At 31.8% G+C, this 20233-nt stretch overlaps 1 protein-coding gene across 1 annotated transcript; it reads right to left on the reverse strand.

Moving 5' to 3' along the window:
* Positions 1-1240: 1240 nt before the first annotated feature.
* Positions 1241-9750, reverse strand: LOC132274647 (transmembrane 9 superfamily member 1-like). Its single transcript, XM_059775970.1, has 12 exons — positions 9430-9750; positions 5901-6093; positions 5712-5816; positions 5478-5495; positions 5298-5392; positions 5041-5193; positions 4659-4793; positions 4299-4465; positions 3856-3950; positions 3356-3729; positions 1895-2168; positions 1241-1753 (listed from the first exon to the last, which is right to left on the reverse strand). Exons 1-12 carry the CDS (start codon positions 9520-9522, stop codon positions 1686-1688), a joined length of 1770 nt encoding a protein of 589 aa, XP_059631953.1. The 5' UTR covers positions 9523-9750; the 3' UTR covers positions 1241-1685.
* Positions 9751-20233: the final 10483 nt, after the last annotated feature.

Raw genomic sequence — 20233 nt, forward strand, 5'->3', positions numbered from 1 at the left:
AATTATAATGAACCTTCGTTGAAGTTTGATTAAATTACATATATATTGTTTTAAATGACCCGTAGACAAAAATTTATAAATCGACTATTTTACTCTTTTCTTGTACAAAAATTTATCCCTTTTATGAAAATTAGGGCTTTAATTTTTACTAACTTTTCATAGTCACCTTTCAGCATTCAGGGAATGAATATAGGGAAGATTAAAATAATAAACATTGAGTGCTTTATTTATGTCTTCCACACTGCTCATTGGAATAGAAAACTCATAACTTAAGTCACATAAAACAGGAGTGAAAGCGAATTCAAGAGCGGGAGTGTGAGAGCAATAAAATTAAGTCATAAACATAATCGCAGAGGCGTGAGAGCGACACTTGTTGAGAAAGATTTTGTGACTTAACTCGTAACCACAATTAATTGTCCATTAATTATGCTTATTAGCATACTTTTAATGTGTTGGGCTTGGCCCTTGTTGCCTTCTGGGCTTGTATTGTCACCCAAATGGAATGTCTGGCCTATTTCCCACTTTTTTGTAATTCATTTTCATTTATTCAGTTGCTTAAAATTCCAGAAAAAATTAAAAAAAAAATGAGAGGTACAATTTACCTTTAATGATTTTAAACGAATTTTAAATTGCAATAATTCTAAATCGAAATGCGTGAAAGTGTTTGGTGATGTCGGAAGCGAGAGAGAGTTGGGGATTCCATAATAGATATACTATATGTATATAGGTAAAAACAAATATTTACAAGAAAAGCTTCGAATCCACACATTTGTAATTAAATATAGATCAAGTAAAAAAGTAAATAAATTCCATTCAATGTTGAAGATTCACTGTTTCATTCAATTGCTGCTGCATACACACTACTAAATAAATATTTCAAACGTACAATGTTGTTTGTAGTTTGTAACGAAATACTATTTTGTCTTGACACTTTACAACTTCAACCATAGCGCACTAATAGACAACTACAGCTGTATTAATAGAAATTTAACATTTTGGATTAATAAAAGAATTTGTGATTAACTTGTGATTTTTGTACCAGAGGAAAAGAAGATAACCCTAACAAGTTATTGTATAGAAAGAAGTAGGTGCCATATGTACAACTCTATTATGCATTCAGTAAAACAAACCTGATCTAAATTGAAGATTTACTTTAAACTTCGAATTAAATTTTCTCCGATTTCAAATCCAAGGTATACGCAACATGAGTTCAGTTTTCTAACTTTCGGCAACTCGGATATTGTAACTCTCAAAAACCAAACAGGTCCTTGTATTACTTTTCTTTAAACTTAGCTGAAAAGCTTGTTCAAATATGTTCAATAAACAAAAGAATGGCATAGTTCAAACCTTGTAAAGAAATGGCAACAGTTCTTGGTCCAAAAGAATGACAACAGATGATGTTGAATTGAAAGAATTCTCAGATGCTAAAGAATTTCCAGACTCCGATTCTAGTAAAGGCTTTTAAACTACATCCGGCGGAAAAATACAAACCTGTGTGAAAAAATCACGCATCACCTCATGGCTCGAGCTGTGACATCCATCCACTGTCATTGCTGCAATGTAATCAGTATCATCCACACCTCCCTCTAGAGCCTGGAGTCCTTTATCTTATCTTTTTTTCCCTCTAATCACTTCATCTTACAACAAAATCCGCAAAGCATTAACTTGTTTTACGCGTAAAATCTCTAGTCACATTTGATGTTTCTGTAGATCCTCCTTACAAACAAATTGGAGCCCAGATAACCAACTGCTCCTGAATTTTCGAATAAAATAAGAAAAAACTAACGATGTTAAAAGGAATGAAGTTTTACAACTAAGGAATGACAGAGATTTAACAAAAAGTAGATCTTTTCAAAACCTTTCTCAGAAAATATATCAGATTAGCAAAACTTACCACAAAGTATACCTAAACCAAGACAGAACATCAATGTGTATCCAAAATAAAAGCTGGTCTGAAAGAAGCCCGACATCTTAGTCTTCAAATAATAGTAATAAAGTGAGTACAGGAACACGTAAACAGCAGTGGAGGCAGCACAGAAGAATGAAGTCCATTGCCAATGATAGTTCTCAGCATTTAACAAGAAATAGGTCCCAACAATTGTCACACAAATGGTGACGATGATCAGAATCACAAAAACAAGAAGCATAAAGCCATACACATAGTACACCTGTTGAGCACATGGATCAAATGAAATATGGTTAAGAGACACACAGCAGACAAAACTTAAAACTTTTAAATTATGGATCTAATGAACAAGTGATAGGAAATAAGGATACATATAAGGGGAGAAGAATAATCCACACACTGGGTGAAGATTGTCAATGAATTCACACGTGTCACATAACATAGTTTACACTTGATTGGGAAAAGAAGAAAGGAAAAAGAGAGAAAAGTTCTGCAACTCCACACAAGAAGGCTCAGTTCAGAAGATTATGGATGAAGCAATCATCATTTTTTATTTTAGTATTAAGCATCTAATTTGAAACATTTTATTTAACATAAATTAAAAATACAATCTATAGTAACAAGATAAAACCAAATGGTTCAATTCGAATTCAGATATATACTGCAGGATGTTTGTATCCAGATTACCTTTATAAGGTGGAAAATGTTATCAAGAAAGCTCTCCCATGAAGAGAGCCCTGAACTCTCTTTAGCTGTCAGATTGAAATATTTATCAAAAGACAAAATTGACTTTATCTTATTATTCATGGATCTTGAGACCTTTTTTTTAATCCAGTGATCAATAAGAAGAAATCATGACTTTTGTCATGAAAGAGACCTCTTGACAGCCTTTGTCCTAGTGGCTTTGGTTCTTAACTCCCAAACTCTGGGAGTTAAGGTTTCGAGACTGGTAGAGAGAGAAGAAAGAGACCTCTTGACAGCCTTATTCTTACAAGGCAGTTGTACCAAAGTGGGGTACTCGTTACTGTTATGACAAAAGCAACGAACCGAAACACGACAGAAAAATAAACACACCACACAAAGAACACAAAGCTTTATACGTGGTTCGGCAAAGCCTACGTCCACGACCCATGAACAAAAACGGGTCAAAAAATTTCCTTTAGAAATGGCTAACAAACTCAAAAGATCTGATTATGCACCAATGTGATAAAACAGTAAACACTATACATAATGATTATAATGTGGCATAAATATTTGTCTGGCAATGTTAAATCTTTTCAGAATGAAATCCCTAATTCTCAAGCAAACTGAAATTATAATTCTGACATTTATTTCAGCTGGGCGAAGGAACAGAAGAATATGTAAGAAAATATTCAGATATCCTGGTAAAATTAAGGACCAAATTCTCTCACAACTTCCTGTCAAATTATTGCAGGAGGTAAGATTTACCTTGTAATTCCAGAAGGAAGTGAAGACAAAATACATCTCGATGAAAATGCTTCCAAATGGAAGCAATCCTCCCAATAGAGAGACTACAAATGGCGTGAGATACCATTTCTTCTCAGGGATTGGACGAGGAATGGTCTTTACTCGACAGGGATTGTTTGGAGCACCACTCCAGTTTTTTCCTACAACAGTGCCAAGAAGTACCAGAGGAAAGGAGATAAAAGCCCAAATGACAAAAATGACGACCATTGTACCAAAGGGAATCGCAGCTAGAGATCGGTAAAATATAGCAATTGTATTCAATATGAATCCAATCCCAAAGCACAGGAAAGGGATAAGTGATGCTGTGAGTATCATTGACTTTACCCATTTTTTACCTGAAAAGATAAATTAAAAGTAAGCTTTCAACAAGGACATGCTGAGAAGATAATTAAAAGGGGATGACAAGGCATGACTTAATTGTAAATAAAAATAACACGCGAAGAAATAGACAAACTACATACCACCATATCGGGAATACATGCCACCACTCACATAACCAGAAATGAATGATGTAAGAGCATAACATACTATAGAAGTCGTGACAATTGCTCCTCTCCTGAGGCACATAAAAATCATAGCATGAAATGATCTAATAAAGGCAATTAAGACAACCAGGCAAAAACACAACTACAGAAACTTAAAATAAGTCTTTTGCAACAATCCACTCAAGAAGTGATCAGTGCACGAGTCAATAATGTAGGAGCAATAATTACATTTCTAATCCAGATAAGACATTAATCATGCCTCTGAATCTTACAAAATAGATGCTCTTTGACAGAAAGGGATGTTATGTAAATAGGAAACCAAACTTTAAATAGGAACAATGAAACTACGGTCTATAGAAAAACATATGATTTAGATATACAATGTTCCAACTTCTTGCATAGCTGATCTTTTTACGTACCCGATATACAACATTCCAATAATTGCTAATATAATGACAAGGAGGGCAAGTGTTGCTAGCTGAGCACCAGCTCCAACAACAGCTGTAAGCAGTACCAGATTTTGGGGAGTGCGAAAGACATCTCCATGGACAAGTTTCCAACCAGACTCTTCATTTACATCCCTTTCCTGAGCAGGGAATCAGAAAAAAGTATGCATCGTTGTGGTTTTAGCTTATGAAAAGAAATCTCAATGAACCTTATTGACTGAAAAACTAATATATACATATTTACATGCATATCTCATAAATAAATTCATATATTTAAGCATGTATATATATATTATCATAAACATGAAAAAACTACAAGTCAGAAAGCATTACTAGAGCTTCTAAATCATCATCTTCCCGAGCATATTTGGCATAGTCCTTTCGAAGAGTACGGATCAATATCATTGACACCAAGCCAGTAAGGAAAATAACCATCATGAAAGAATTGAATACGGAAAACCAATGAATCTGCGCAAAACTAAAGGTTATTTGCAAGCTTGCTCAGAGGAAGTACAAGAACAGATAAGCATTTTCAGATGATAGCAACAAAATATTTCTTTGACGACGCCTTTCTCAACAAGATCCTTAGAAATCCCAAAGTTAAGCAAGTAAAAGTTAATGAATAAACTGTAAAATTTTTGCACAATTAATAGATTAATAAATGATCTATTGCTCCAGTGGTGGAAGTAAATAAACCAACTGGGTGACCATTTACCTGGTGCTCAAAAAAAGGATGGTCCAGGTAAACATCGAAACGGCGGGCAAAAGAAATGTCGGTTGAAATCCATTTAACAGAATACGTCATGCCTAATACGCTCCCCTCTTCCAATGGTTTAGGGCTGTCTTGAGTGAGATTGACATGAATAATCTGCAAAACTACATGTTCTGTTAAAAAATAAAGAAGTTCCTTAAGCAGATTGTAGAAAATTCACTAAGTACATTACCAACCACAATGAATATTATAGAACTTACATGATCCCCATTGTATTTAACAAAAATATTCTTGTTTGTATAAAGCACATGCTTATTATCAGGGCTTCTATGAGGATGCAGCTCACCAACAAAACCTGATACCAAAGACTTTGCAATCAGACCAAACTAACAAAATGAATTCAAATAAACTAGAAAAGGAATTAGTAATTGACTGCGTACCCCATAGAGGCAAATCATCTGATTCAATCAAGCCCGAAGCAGGAAAAATAGAAAGAAAGAAAGAGAGAGAGAAGAGTTAGATAGGCAACGAGGGGAATAGTAAGACAATATATTGGTGTAATAACCTAATCCTTGCCTCTGAGTAAAGAAAAGAAAAAAAGGAGTTGAGAATACACGCAATAATGGAGGAAAACATTAGCAATAACAGAACTTAAATAATCACGAAGAATGTACCCATGAAGAATTCAAACCAATATGAATTATCTATTGCATCCTTCAACCGTTTAACCTTTGTTGCATCTAGTTCAAGCTCACAGATGGTATTCTTGTCCACATTTTCTGCAAAAAGATATTGTCAAGTAAGATATACATGGGTCCTTACTTCTTAGTGAAAAAGAGATGAAAGGATGAAGGAATACGTACTCTTAAATTTAATATCAATTTGGCTATCAATGAGCTGGTTTCCACCCAGAACCTCACCAAGGCCACCCCACTTATGAGCCGCATTGCCAGATGAGTGGCAGAATGGAAGGCTGTAGTAGTTATAGATTTCTTGCGGATTATTATATGGGCCAACCTTGTTTACCCATAGAGTGACAGGATCACCTGCTTGATACTGTAGGATAAACCAAAACATTTGACGATAACATTAGAAAGGATACATAGAAAAAAAATTCCTTAGAAGCCATGTGTTTCTACTGAATTGTAAACAGCAGAAAAAAAAACAAAAAACAAAAACAATAAACAACTCCATGGTACATTTATAAAATTAGAGTTTTGTTTTAGCTTCATTCACTCTCTATTTGGCAAAGTGAGATGAGGCTAAACTTAGAAGTAGACGAGTAATATGATATGGACCAAGATGCTGGCAAAGCCAGCGTTTTCTGAGTGGAATAGCATATTATTGGAGATCTAGTGGGATTTACAATTAGAAAGTTCCAAGTGTTGCAAATATTTTGTTATGAAAATGAATAAATCCAAAGCAGAATATGTTTATATACAAGTTTGCAATACCAATTGAACTTTTATACACAAGATAATCAATCTTCTGAAAAAAATAACTTTGGTAACAACGATAGACCAAGTTTAGCCTTCTTATTCTGGTTCTGTTTCACAGACACAATAAGCCAGTTATGGTTCTACACACAGTAGATACTTTGAATGATACCACAAAATACTCTTTTGGGCTGCCAAAGCATCAAAGATGACCTCAGAGTTAAAACCAATGGGCCTACTTGGTTCTGTTTTCTGAAAACAGTTCTATATTATAAGAGAACTGAAAACAAAAAAAAAAAAAAAAAAAAAACAGCTCAAACAGTTGATAATGCTAAAAACTGTTTTCTCAAAACTTAGTTTAAAAATGCCTAATTTTATAGCACAATGATCCTAAGAAGCATGTACACACCTAAAGGCTAAAAGGGCAAAGAATCCATGTCGGACACGCCAAAATATGTGTCTAAATATTTTTATTTTTCTGAATATTCGGATATGGCATGGGTACGCAGTGGACACATATCCGACACTGCATTGATATGTGTCTGACACGAGTGTCGCATGCTTGGGAATTCTAAGAAAGTTTTTGAAAGAAAGTTGGGTTGAAGACTTGAAGGGTAAATCTGTAAATATGAGGAGTTGTTTAATAAATTATGATGGTCATTATAATTAGTAATTACTTAAAAGTTGTTTTATAAAACAATTTATATTAATACAATCAAATATTTTAGGCTTATAATTACATGACCAATTTTTAGGGTTTGCCGTCGACTATGTGTCCTAATTTTTTACGATTTTCCATGCCGCCTTGTCCGTGTCATGTCGTGTCATATCCGTGTCCCATATCCTTTTCTGTGCTTCATAGGCACAACCTTTTTTAGTTCTTTCAAAAAAAAATTGTTTTCAAAATTATTGAAATTTGTATTTAAAAAACTAATCCAAACAAGCCTAACTTTTTTCCCCCCTTTTAAATACACAGAAGAACTTAGTTGAATACACAAATACAAGATCCAGTTTTCAATGTCACTACGCGCATCAAATAGAGCAAGAGATTGTTGGCTTGAAACATGTGGCCAATGATTTTCAGAACATGGATCTTATTGTGCACAAAACTAGAATAGATAAGAGGCAATCACACACTCCAGCACAATATGCCAAGCCTTTGAAGCACCTATCTATATTTTTCTCCAGTTAGAACTGCGAAGAATATACAAAAAGATAATCAAAACAGCAACCTACAATGGAGTCCTTTGATCATGGTTCTAGGAGGGGTAGACAGAAAACTTTCACAAAGTGGTCACCATCAAATTGAACCTACATTTGCATGTTTGTCAACCTGAACTTTTGAAATTGCATTTCGCAATAGCCTACCTGAGATACATGGGTTCAAAATAAAACAGGTTCCTTCAAATTGAAAGAGTATGGATTCTAATTTGGCTGGAAGTTCAGAAATTGAACTAGGGTTGACTATGAGCGTGGTTAGGTATCACATAGGACGTTATTAAAGTTCCACTATGTTACAATCATCTTTACAATTACGGTTTATTATTGCCTAACCTCACAGATCACACTGTTATCCATTAGAAGGTATGGGAAGGTGGACCAAAGAAGGCATTGAATGCATTAGTGAAAGGTTTTTCATTTTACTGGATGTGCATATAATTTAAGATATAAGATATGCATTAAATAAAAATTGCAAAAAAAAGTGTGCTGGTTAAAATTGACAGGAGAAATCAAAAGGTGATGCATGGAAGAACGATCTGAGGATTAGATTAGTTGAGGAGAATCTTAATGTGCACAGCTCAACCAATAATAGATATACCCACTGCATGCGTGCAAGTCTTCATCGGTATTAATAGGTCAACATGGGTTAAAAAGCCCTTTACTCCACCGAAGTAGTGTTAGACCATTACTATAGATCAAGGCCGTGATGAGGGCACCCTCAGTGAGCTCACGCCCTCATCACCATTTAGATTGATGTAAACAACTCCAGACTAGGTCTATAAAAAAGCCAACTGAAGCAGAGTATCAAGCTGTTCAAAAGTCACTGTTTTGTACTTGAATTTAGCTCAAGTTGAGAATTAGTAACAGGGTTGACCACTCAAAGATAAGGAATAAGATAAGTCAACCAACTCCAACTAGAATCTTCAAAGTCCGTTCCATCGAATTCTGATTCAGCTAAAGCAAAGTTCAAATTTCATCCAGCATCAACAAGCTCTTCAAGCTTGGTTCACGTGAGTATGACAGAGCTTAAGCATTTTACAAACCTGATAACCTCTATTATAATTTTATTATAGTAGAAAATTATAATTTTATTCTTATACCAATTACCAATGCTGTGATGAGGTATTGATCAATTGTATCGCTACCACAATGTGATAATCCATATGCATAGAATATACCTGAACAGGCTAGGTGAAATTTACAATGACGCTTGATTATGAAAGGAAATTTGCTCATTCTATTTCAAATGTTTACATGGAAAAAGAATAGTAGAAGGGAATTTTTTTAAGAAATTCGAAACACATGAATAAGAAGAAAATTCTAATCGCATTAGATCATTTGTGGGTTGTGTAGCCATGGTGCTTAGATATGTTTTTTATTTAGTTACTATTATGAAGCAAGTACAAAATAATGGGTATTTAAGAAACTAATACTACGTAGGAAACTAGCAAAGAAACCCAGTTCTTCAGTCATTTTCCTTTCCTTCGCTTTCCCTAGAACCAAACGGAGCCTAAATGTCATAATTCTTCCCCTTCCTCAATTCTCAAGAAAACAAAACAAGATATACAACAAGTGTGTATATATATGTGTGTGATTTGAGATCTAACTGTGAGACATATAATAAAAACATGTGTAGAGAGAAGAAATTAATGAGAGAATTGGCGAAAGATCTACAAGTTCCATGTGAATACAGAAAATTTATATCAGAGAATGAGGGTTAGAGTAGTTAATTTACCTTGTGATCGGACTCGGAACCGGAGGTCGGGGAGGTGAAGAAGAAGAGAGAGAAAATGAGGAAGATGGAGAAGGATCGGACGGTGGAAAGCATAGCTGGAACAACAATTCACCAATCTCGCATCTGCGGAGTGTTCATTCTCTTTTCATTTCCTAATATATAGCTATTATTTTTCGCGTTCGTCTTGCACGAATATATATATATATATATATATATATGCACGAATATATATATATATATTGAGAGCACCTTGCGGGATTCTGAGAGCTCACCGACTGGACTTTGCGTACATCTGAAATTCGCTGGGAGGCTCTAATCCCACCTTGCAACGCATTTATTATATTAACACTAGTAAAACATAAGAAATTCTCTCTTTTAATTTAAGTGTTATTCTCTAATTCAATAATAAATTTTAAAATATTAAAAAAATTATTTATTTAATTCAATAAAGGAAAATATAATTAGAGAATAAAATACTAATAATAATATAGAAAAAGAAACACTTTAATATATAATATTTAATATATTTTCTTGTCTTTCTAATTAGACAAGAAAAGTACATTATTTTTTAATAATAAATTTAACTAGACAAAAAAATACTCCGTATATAAAATAAATAAATAATTTAGTCTCTCTAATTAAACAAAAAAATATATAAAAGATATATATGCGTCTTAATAATATTGTAAAAGAGATTCTATAAAACTCTAACACAAAATTCTTATTTATTATTAATTTTTAATTTTTAATTAATATAAGGTGTTTATAAGACTTTCTATAAAAGAAACTCTAATACAAATTATTTATTTATTATGAATTTTTAATATTTTTAATTAATATAAGGTGTTTAGAAGAGTTTCTCTATAAAACTCAAATGAAAAAAAAAAAATCTATAACACTCTATTACAAATTACCTAATTAGAAAAGGAAACACTTTAATATATAATATTTAATATATTTTATTGTCTTTCTAATTAGACAAGAAAATATATAAAGAAAATAAATAATTTATAGAAAATTTAAAAAAAAAATTCATTTGAGTTTTATAAAAACTCTTCTAAACACCTTATATTGATTTTTAAAATTAAAAATTCATAATAAATAAGTAATTAATTTGTATTAGAGTTTTATAGAAATACTTTTAAAAACTCAATTAAGACATATATTTTCTTGTCTAATTAGAGAGACTAAATTATTTATTTTATTTAATTGAACTTTAAAATAAGAATTTAATTACTAATAGGTGTATTTTCAAACTCCTAAAACAATATCAAAATCAAGACTATTTTTTATTACAATTTACTAATATTTTGAAAGTTAGGTGTAATTAGAAAGACTAAATTATTTATTTTCTTTATATATTTTCTTGTCTAATTAGAAAAAGTAAATTATTTATTTTCTTTATATATTTTCTTAACTAATTAAATTTATTATTTAAAAAATAATGTACTGAAATGTTATTCTAAAAGGAAACATACATACAGAACATATAAATTTATTATTAAAAAGTAATGTAGTATTGCACGTGAGTAAGATATAATTTAAAATCAATATTTAACAAAGTAATTAAATAATTATAAATTCTAAAATATACATTAACATAAAATTGACATAAGGTAAAAAAGATTAAAATATAAATTTTAATTGAACTTTACAATAGGAATACAATTATTGATAGGTGTATTTTCAAACTCCTAAAATAATATCAAAATCAAGACTATTTTTTATTATAATTTATTAATATTTTATTTTACAATTTACTAATATTTTATTTATTTATATATTAGAAAATTATTTATATATTCTTTATAAAGTTATAAAAGATGTTGAGACTAAATCGACTAAATTATTTATATTTATATATATTTATTGTCTAAACAGAAAGAGTAAATTATTTTCTTTATATATTTCTTTATCTAATTAAATTTTATTTTATTTAAAAACTCATAATAAGTAGGTAATTTGTATTCTATAGAAACTTTTATAACCACCTTATATTAATTTTTAAATAAAAACGAATAATAAATCATTAATTTGTGTTATTCTAAAAGGAAATATACATACAGAACATATAAATTTATAATTGAAAAATAATGTACTGAAAAGTTTAATATATAGTATATATATATAGATTGGTAACTTATGTTTGTATTTTAATTGGTAACTTATGATTAACTTATTTTATTATTTATTTATTTTTAATTGATAATGATGATTTGAAATTCTTGACTTATTAACTTTATTAATTTATTATTATATATTTATTTATTTAATGATTAACTTATAGTTGTATTGTTTGAATTTTATTTGATAACTTATGTTTTATTTTTATTTGTAATTTATAATTAATTTTATTATTTATTTATTTTTATTTGATACTGATGATTTGAAATTCTTCTAATAAGGAATTGTATTTTAATTGGTAACTTATGTTTGTATTTTAAATGATAAACTTATGATCAATTTATTTTATTATTTATTTATTTTTAATTGATAATGAAGATTTTAAGTTCTTGACATCCTTTGTAGATTAAGTTTAATATTCCATAACATTATTAAATTGAGAATTTCAAACATTTATTTAATTATTTTTTTGTCAATTTAAAATCTCCTCTACTTTCAATTTTGTGCAACAAAATTCCACTAAAATTAAATCACTCGAGCTATAAATTCTTATCATATTCGAGACCTTGCTGGTTGCTGAAAATTCAAGACCTCGCTTGTCCATACTTAAAATTCGCTCCCTTCCTAGCGAATCATGTTATATATATATATATATATCATGTGATTGATGCATACTTTGTTGGTGTTTATATATATACACATAATGGTTGATCTTGCTTGGAAAGGATCTGAGGGGTATTTTTGTAATTTTAAAATAATAATTATATAAATTTTATTTAATATTAAATTATAAAGCCAATTTTATCATTTCACAATAAGAATTTATAGTTCGGGTTGGTTTAATTTTAGTGGAATTTTTTATTTTTTACAAAATTGAAAGTAGAGGTTGGTTATGTGATTTTACCCATAAAAATTATTGCATCAAAACTTTAAAATTGTTTTTGTTGCAGATGTAAAATTGCTACACCGTGAATTTAATAAATCCACGAGACAAGCCATTACAAATATATATAAATGATTTTACCCATAAAAATTATTGCATCAAAACTCTAAAATTGTTTTTGTTGCAGATGTAAAATTGTTACACCGTGAATTTAATAAATCCACAAGACAAGCCATTACAAATATATATAAACATGCCACATCATATTATTTTATTTATTTTTTCCTCTGTCATTATTCTTACTTTAATTTCAAAATAACATTATTTTTTTTTTTTATTGTCTTTTACCATACTGTCATTATAGTGCATTTAAACAAACTCAGTGCATGAGGCAGCCTTATCTTCAATTGTATAGATTGTTTACGTATTTTTAACCCAAAACTTCTAGATGGCAAAATACAAACTTTATAATTATTTTGAGACTCAGCCTCAATCACCTCGTATTTTTTATTGAACAAATAGTAATGCTCATACAGGAGTGACAATAATTTTAAACTTTAATTAATGAATTAAAAATATATTAAATAATTCATTTGTATTTTAATCCCGTTATTATATATATTATATAGAGAGTTTGTAACAAGAGTCATGTAGTAACTCTCTAATAAGCATTACACACTGAACAAATTTTAGACAAAGCCATATCAAAATTTCATACACTGATCTCTCAACTAGATTCAAATTGAATTTAAACAACCATCAGTTTTTACCTAACCAAACACGGGCATTCAAATATTTGTCTATAAATATAGATTATATAATTCATTTTCTTGTTTGAAAACATGTTAAATTTTTTGGCATAAAAATAAAAAAATAGAACAATACGAATATGTTTGGATATAATAAAAATTTTTGTTTAAAAATTCATCATTAAAAATTTGACCAATTATGAACGCGTAGATTTTGTATGCTAATAATTCGAGGCAAACATTTCCATTGTTATTAACAATAGACAATTAGACATAACAATACTTGCAAAATAATAATAATAAAATAAAAATGAGAAGAAAACAAAAATCTACTTTTTTTTTTTTTTTCTATTACAAAATGATTATCAAATTATGTCAATAATTAGAAATGATTTATCTTATCTACAACTGAACCCAAAAAAAATAAATAATAAAAAGGTAAATTTAAATCTACCTTTGCTATCTTATCCTGGTAATAATTTGAAATTACTGTAAAGCAAAAGTAGTGAAATCCAATATCAAAACAACAAAAATTAAATAGGCAAGTTAGTCAGGATTTCAATTCTAATTCTAAATATTTGACTAATATAAGAATTAAAAAACTTGTATTTTGAAAGCAATGCATGAAAATTATACCCATTGGAAAGAAAAAAAAAATTACATAATTACATACATCTTATGTAAGTACAAAAAGAATAATTTTAAAAAGTAGGAAAGAAAAAGGAAATAAAAATGATTTTAAGAAGTAGGAAAGAAAAAAAAAATGAAAAAAGAAAAAAAAAATGAGAACTTTTAAAAGAAAAAAATTATAGTTTGATTAAAAAAGAAAAATTTAACCTTTTTTTTTAAGAAAATAAAAGGAAAAAAAATAAGAGATAACTTTAGCTCGATGTTTCATTACATAATTTTAGCTCAATTTTCTCTACATATCTGGAACCTAACTTGGCCTTTGTACTTTTCAAATGACCGAAAAAAAAAAAAAAAAAAAAAAAAAAAAAAAAAACGAAGAAGAATGTAATGACACTTGCATCCATTTGTTGCAAATTGAATGTTTCCGAATAATTTATTTATGGACAATACATGCAATGGGCCAAAATCGATGCAACTATCGTTATCTAAAAAAAAATATAGCTTGGAAAAAAGATATATATATATACATAATATAATTTGAAATAAGCTCTTCACAAATTCAGATTTTGAGAATACAATGAACTCCAAAATTCACTAATGGCATAAGAAGGAAGGAATTAATTAAGTATCAATAATTAAACAGAAATGAAATGTTCCACTTCATTTGATATTAAAAAAAAAAAAAAAAAATCCAGACAAATCAAAGCATCAATGTCAATTATATACAAACAAAACAAAAACAAACAGATCTATCAATTGAGTTCAATTTGAAATTGAATTCAAGGCAAATCAGTGCCAGAAAATTCAAGACCATCATCCTCTTCATCATCATCCAATTCATCACCACAATCATACACAGATCCAACAACAAGGAACAATTGATCTTCAAGATACCGCTGCAACAGCACCACTTCATCACCTCCACCACCGCCAGCACCTTCCTCGCAGCATCGGAGCCCCTCGCCGCCAGGATCCAGGCAGTCGTCCGGCGGAGAAGTCTTCAGTCTATTCCTCCGCCTCCTGCGGCGGCACAGGCGGAGGCAGATTTCGATGGCGCAGAGGAGAGGGAAGGTGGCGCAGAGGAACGGGAGGAGGAGAGGCGAGCAGAGAGCGAGGAAGAGGCACCGTCTGCGGCGACTCCTCGGCCAAGACGTCAGGATCATCGCCGCCGATTTGATAGTCGCCGACGGACGGTGGTGGTCGTCATCGTTGATGAGTAACGTTTGTCGATGCTGGTGGTGGAATGCCCCTTTTTCTTGGCCCCAACACCACCATTCCCACATGACTTCGTTATTTGTTTATACATAAACGTGTGAGTGAGACTGTGATTGTGACTGCCTTTTTAGCTCACACTGTGTGAATGTGTGTGATCTGATTAGTTTTTAAACCATGACTTTTTAAATGTTGTGAATTTTTTTTTTCACGGTTATATGGTGTTTGTTTCAATCGAAATTCCAATTTTTGGACGTTTCTACACGAGGTTTGAATTTCTAAAACTTAAAAAGGATTGATGTAACCGATGTTTGGTTGGCCAATAAAAAATTAAAGGAAAATATTTTAGATAATTACACAATTGTCTAATATGAAAGTGAAATCCATGTGAGGCCCCACTATGAACTTATCCTATTACCCTAGTACCAGCTATTCAAAGAGTGATTTGACATAAAAAATAAAAATAAAAATAAAAATAAATTAAATTATTTTATGGTATTTGGTTGTGATGAAATATTTACGAAAAAAAATATTAAAATTTAATAAAAATAATTTAATCATCAATTTTTGGCAAGTTATTTTATTTCTCGCCTGATGGACTCGACCTCAATATGTAGACTTTTGTCAAATACCGACAAAGTAAAACTAAAAAAATATTTTACCTGAAAAAAAAAATTCAAAAAAAGTATTTTACGTCAGAATAAACAGAGTCTAAATAAATACTGTCATAGTATTGTTCGATTGGTTTTCAATTTTTTATATGCTCTAAGAGTTTTTTTTTTTTTAGGTAATTTGTTTGACTTTTCTTAATATCTTAAACATTCAATGAATAAGAAAATAAAATTTTGAGAAATGATACATTTGCTGACCTAATCCTTTGATTTATCCTCCGAATCCTAGGTAGCTAGGCCAGACAAAAAAAATCGCAGCTCTTTCTCTCTCCATGATTCCCCTCTCAAGCTCTCATCTCAAGCCAGGCGAGATGCTTCGCCAGCGACACAAAAAAATCACAACTCTTTCTCTCTCCACGATTCCCCTCTCAAGGGGTGAGATGGTTCGGCGGCCGGCGAGACAGATCCGACTTTGGCAACTGCGGCTTGTACACACCGAGGTGGGGATGGTCTGGCTGTGACGGTCTCGAACTCAGAAGAACCAAGTCGAAGAGTGCGTGAGATCGGTGAGAGCTCTTCGCTGGAAAAATTAGTTTGGGGCTGATCGTCGGCGAGTGGGTCAGTTTCTGGGGGTAAGCCGCCACGCTCGAGGAGGGGTGGCTCGGCTGTGGAACGGTGAGCTTACGGCGACTCAGATGGACAGCTTGGAAGGTGGTGAGGATGGGCTCGCGGTGGGCGACGGGCTGGTTCGGCCCGGCGACGGTAGCGAATAGCTGGCCGTGGCGATAGCAGTGAGCAGACGGTGGAGGAACTCGATCGGGCCATCATCAGTCTCCATCGACTTCTTCTAGAGGGAGCTCCGATCTGGTGACGGCTTTGCCTGTGAAGTCGACGACAAAGGAAAAGGAGATCACTTTGGACCGACGTTGTGGTCTTGGGGTTTAAAGCTTCGGATCAGGCAAAACTCAGTCGGATTTGTTGCGCGGTGTCGTCGTCGGGAACTGTTATTTGATGCGGCGAAATTTTCGGCAGCGCCTCCAAGCAACTCAGAGATAAGATTCTTGGTTGGATGATGATTGGAATTTGATCTCTTTCTCATGCTCTATCTCCCTGTACCGGTGGAAAAAAGCCAGCGATGGTAGAAACAGAAGGGGAATCATGGAGAGGGAATGAGAGAGAGAGAAAGCAATTTTTTTTGTTACTGACTTGGCCTGGCCACCTAGGATTTGGAGGATAACTCGGAGGATTAAGTCGGCAAATGTATCATTTCTTTAAAAACTTAAACCAACATGTCAAATTGTAAAAGGAAATGTTTGGACTGGCATTAATTCTCTTTGTTGTGGCAATAATGGCACAGTGATATTTATTCTTTTTTTTTAAATGTAAGTTAGAGAGTTTGAGTCTCTTCAAAAACATTGTGAGATTTCTTCATATTTATAAAAAAATAATAAAATAAGATAAAATAAAATGGCAAAGTTAAGAGAATTTTATCTCAATTTTCTTAAAGTTAAAAATAAATAAAAAATTTAGTTCATTGCTCTTGTCACTAGGGGGTGCACATTGTTCGGTTCGGTCTGGTTCTGAAGGAACCGGAACCGGAACCGGTCTTAATGGTTCCTTAAAAATGAAACCGGAACCGAACCGTTGAGATCTGTAACTGGACCGAACCGAACCGTCATTTTCGGTTTGGTTCCGGTTCGGTTCCAAGGAACCGTTGACTGTATGAAATGTTAATCAATTTCGCAAATCTTTGGCCACAATAATTACAGACGTTGATATACAAAACTAAGAATGCACAAAATCAAGAATTACAAACCTTATATCTATATGCATGCACAAACGCAAATCTCTAGCCACAATAATTACATACCTTGATATACAAAACAAGAATACACAAAATCAAGAATTACAGACCTTGATATATATATATATATATATATATATATATATATATATATATACACAAAATCAAGAATTACAGACCTTGATTAGTAGAAAAAAAATTAAAACAAAACCCATACATACAAGTTAGCAGTCTCACAGAGAGAGAGGGGCAAGCTTGAGAGTTGAGAGACAACGGCTGAAGCTTGCAAACAGAGGCCAACCCGAACTAGAACAGCGGGCGATGGAAACTGAAAGATATGGGTTTTGATTTTTTGAACTTCTTGCAGACAGATCTGAAAATATATGGGTTTTGAACTTTTGATTCTTGTAGATTTTGTAGATCTGAAATATATGGGTTTTGAACTTCTGATTCTTGTAGATTTTGTAGTTTGCAGTTGCAGAGAGAGACTGACAGAGAGAGAGGAGGGCAAGTTCAGAGTACAGAATGAGAATAGAGATGGAGGCGCTTGGAGTTGGGGAGGCTGAAATGATTTGCCCTAAAATTTTTTGTTTTAAAGCTTTAAAAATTAGGTTACTAATATTAATAATTTAATCAAATATATATATATATATGTATATATATATCGGTTCGGTTTGGTTCCGGAACCGAACCGTGAGATCGGAACCGGAACCGAACCAAATCTCAATGGTTCCTTATTTTAGGAATGGGAACCGCGAGAACCGGAATTTCGGTTCCGGCTCGGTTCGGTTCCGATTTCAGTTCTACGGTTCTTTTGTGCACCCTTACTTGTCACACAGAGCACACAGACAGAGAGTGGCCTCAATAAGTTGCAGATGTTCCTGGCCTTGGTTTACTCATGTTCAGCCCAATCGAAATTTAGCATTTCAACCCATTCAAAGCATGGGCTAAGTTGGTGGACAAAAAGGCCAATGGACTCAACACGCTACAATTACTACTGAAGATGGTTAATTTAGCTGTTTGTATTGAACTTCAGTTCAATTTAAGTTTAGGCTTGAAGAGATGCAATACATTTATTTTCTGTTTGTATTGAACTTTAGTTCATTTAAGTTTTAGGCTTGAAGAGATGTGTTGGACAATCCAAGAACAACTCTGAATCTGGCTTGTATAATCATAGTAATAAGTAATGCTACTTAAAGCTAAGTAAACAATTTAATGCAAATATAACCAATATACATATTCACGTGGTCTTATATGACGTGATCTTGTCAATATCTGTTGTTCTTTTGTGTTTTGTAATTTTTTTTTAATTTTTTTTTTTTTTTTTTTTTTATGTTAGCATTAATATTAGTATATAATTAAAATATTACCAGCTATAGCCTCATCGAGCTAAGCTAAATTTAACCAAATGTATTTTTTTTCTTCTTCCTAGCAGATACATACTTTTCTTGGAGATTTGAATACGGATGGTAATTTTGTACCACTCCGCCCTTCTCTAATGGCATGGATATGGAAATTGTTTAAATACCACATTCTACAAAGGTCAGTGTAAATTAGGATTTTAAAGTTGTCGCGGGTTACCGGACGGTTACAGGTTTGATAAACATATGCCCCGCCCCACTTCGCTATTTATATATATATATATATATATATTTAAAAATTATATACTACGTATATATATTATTTACATTGTATAGAATTTATAGATTTTAACCCTTTTTTTTTTTTTCTTTTTTTTTTTTTTTTTGTAGATAACGATAAGAAAAAGCAAAAAAAAAATGTAAACAGGGCGAGCACAAGTACACTCGTCTCTTAACGGGGTGGGGCATAGATTGTGAATTTAAAATCCGTGGTGAGTATGAATTTGGAGAAATTAATAGATTGTCCTGGTCTATTTGACAATTGGTGGACTAATTCAATGAAAACTCTCCGATCATGAAACTTTGTAATTTATTAATATATTCTTGTGGAACCATTTTCTTAATCCGTGAGTCTGTATTTAACTGGTTTATTACATGTTAATAATGGTTCAGGTTCATCTAATAATTTTTCATGAATTTGTCCATAATTAAATGAGACATGTACGAATTTAAGGAAACCACTTCAAACCTGCTCATTTACCCATCCCTAGATTTGGACACTACCTACTAAATCACAACTCTTAGTATTTAATCTAATTTTGACTTGACTAATTCGAGTATTATGCCAAGGTAGGACTTAGCCCGGTACCAAAATAATAATACTCTAATAAATTTAGAATATAATGTTATGAATTAGATTTGTCTTTTTATAATTTTTTTAAAAATATTTATATTCTTGATTTCTTCAAAATTGTTATCATAAAACTAAACCACAATCCCTTACATCGACTAAGTTGGCTACCTAGTATAAGTATACAAAATTTGCTTTTCTATAGTTGTAAATTTGCTTCTATATAGTTGTATTTTTATGGCTAGAACAATTTGATACATTAAGCTTCAAAAGAAAGAAAAAATAAAATAAAAATATATACCCATTTTGTTAATGACCGAGTAGGTGGCAAAACCTAGTCTGGGTGGGTTATGTATCGTAAACCCCCCTTCTTAAATATTTATCATTCAATTTCTTACAATTATGCTCTTCTTGAAAGCCACTATAAACACCTGTCATTTCTAAACAAAGTAAAAAATACAAATAAAATCTACAATCATATCAATTTCTTACAATTATGCTCTTTTTGAATCTCAAATCTCTCTCTTTAAATATTTTAAGTTCATCAGTACATAGTAGTTTGGCGAGGAGAAAATAAGCG

The sequence above is a fragment of the Cornus florida genome, unplaced genomic scaffold (assembly GCF_030987335.1).
Source record: "Cornus florida cultivar Cherokee Brave unplaced genomic scaffold, ASM3098733v1 CherokeeBrave_3.0.0_Hap2_Chr09, whole genome shotgun sequence".
In the NCBI taxonomy this organism is placed as follows: Eukaryota; Viridiplantae; Streptophyta; class Magnoliopsida; order Cornales; family Cornaceae; genus Cornus; species Cornus florida.

Coding starts and splice junctions, on each gene's coding strand:
- LOC132274647 (XM_059775970.1), bottom strand. CDS start 9,522: ATGCTTTCCACCGTCCGATCCTTCTCCATCTTCCTCATTTTCTCTCTC. Junction 2,169..3,355: donor CTTCCTTCTGGAATTACAAG/GTAAATCTTACC, acceptor TGTGCTCAACAG/GTGTACTATGTGTATGGCTT. Junction 1,754..1,894: donor TGGTTTAGGTATACTTTGTG/GTAAGTTTTGCT, acceptor TCGAAAATTCAG/GAGCAGTTGGTTATCTGGGC.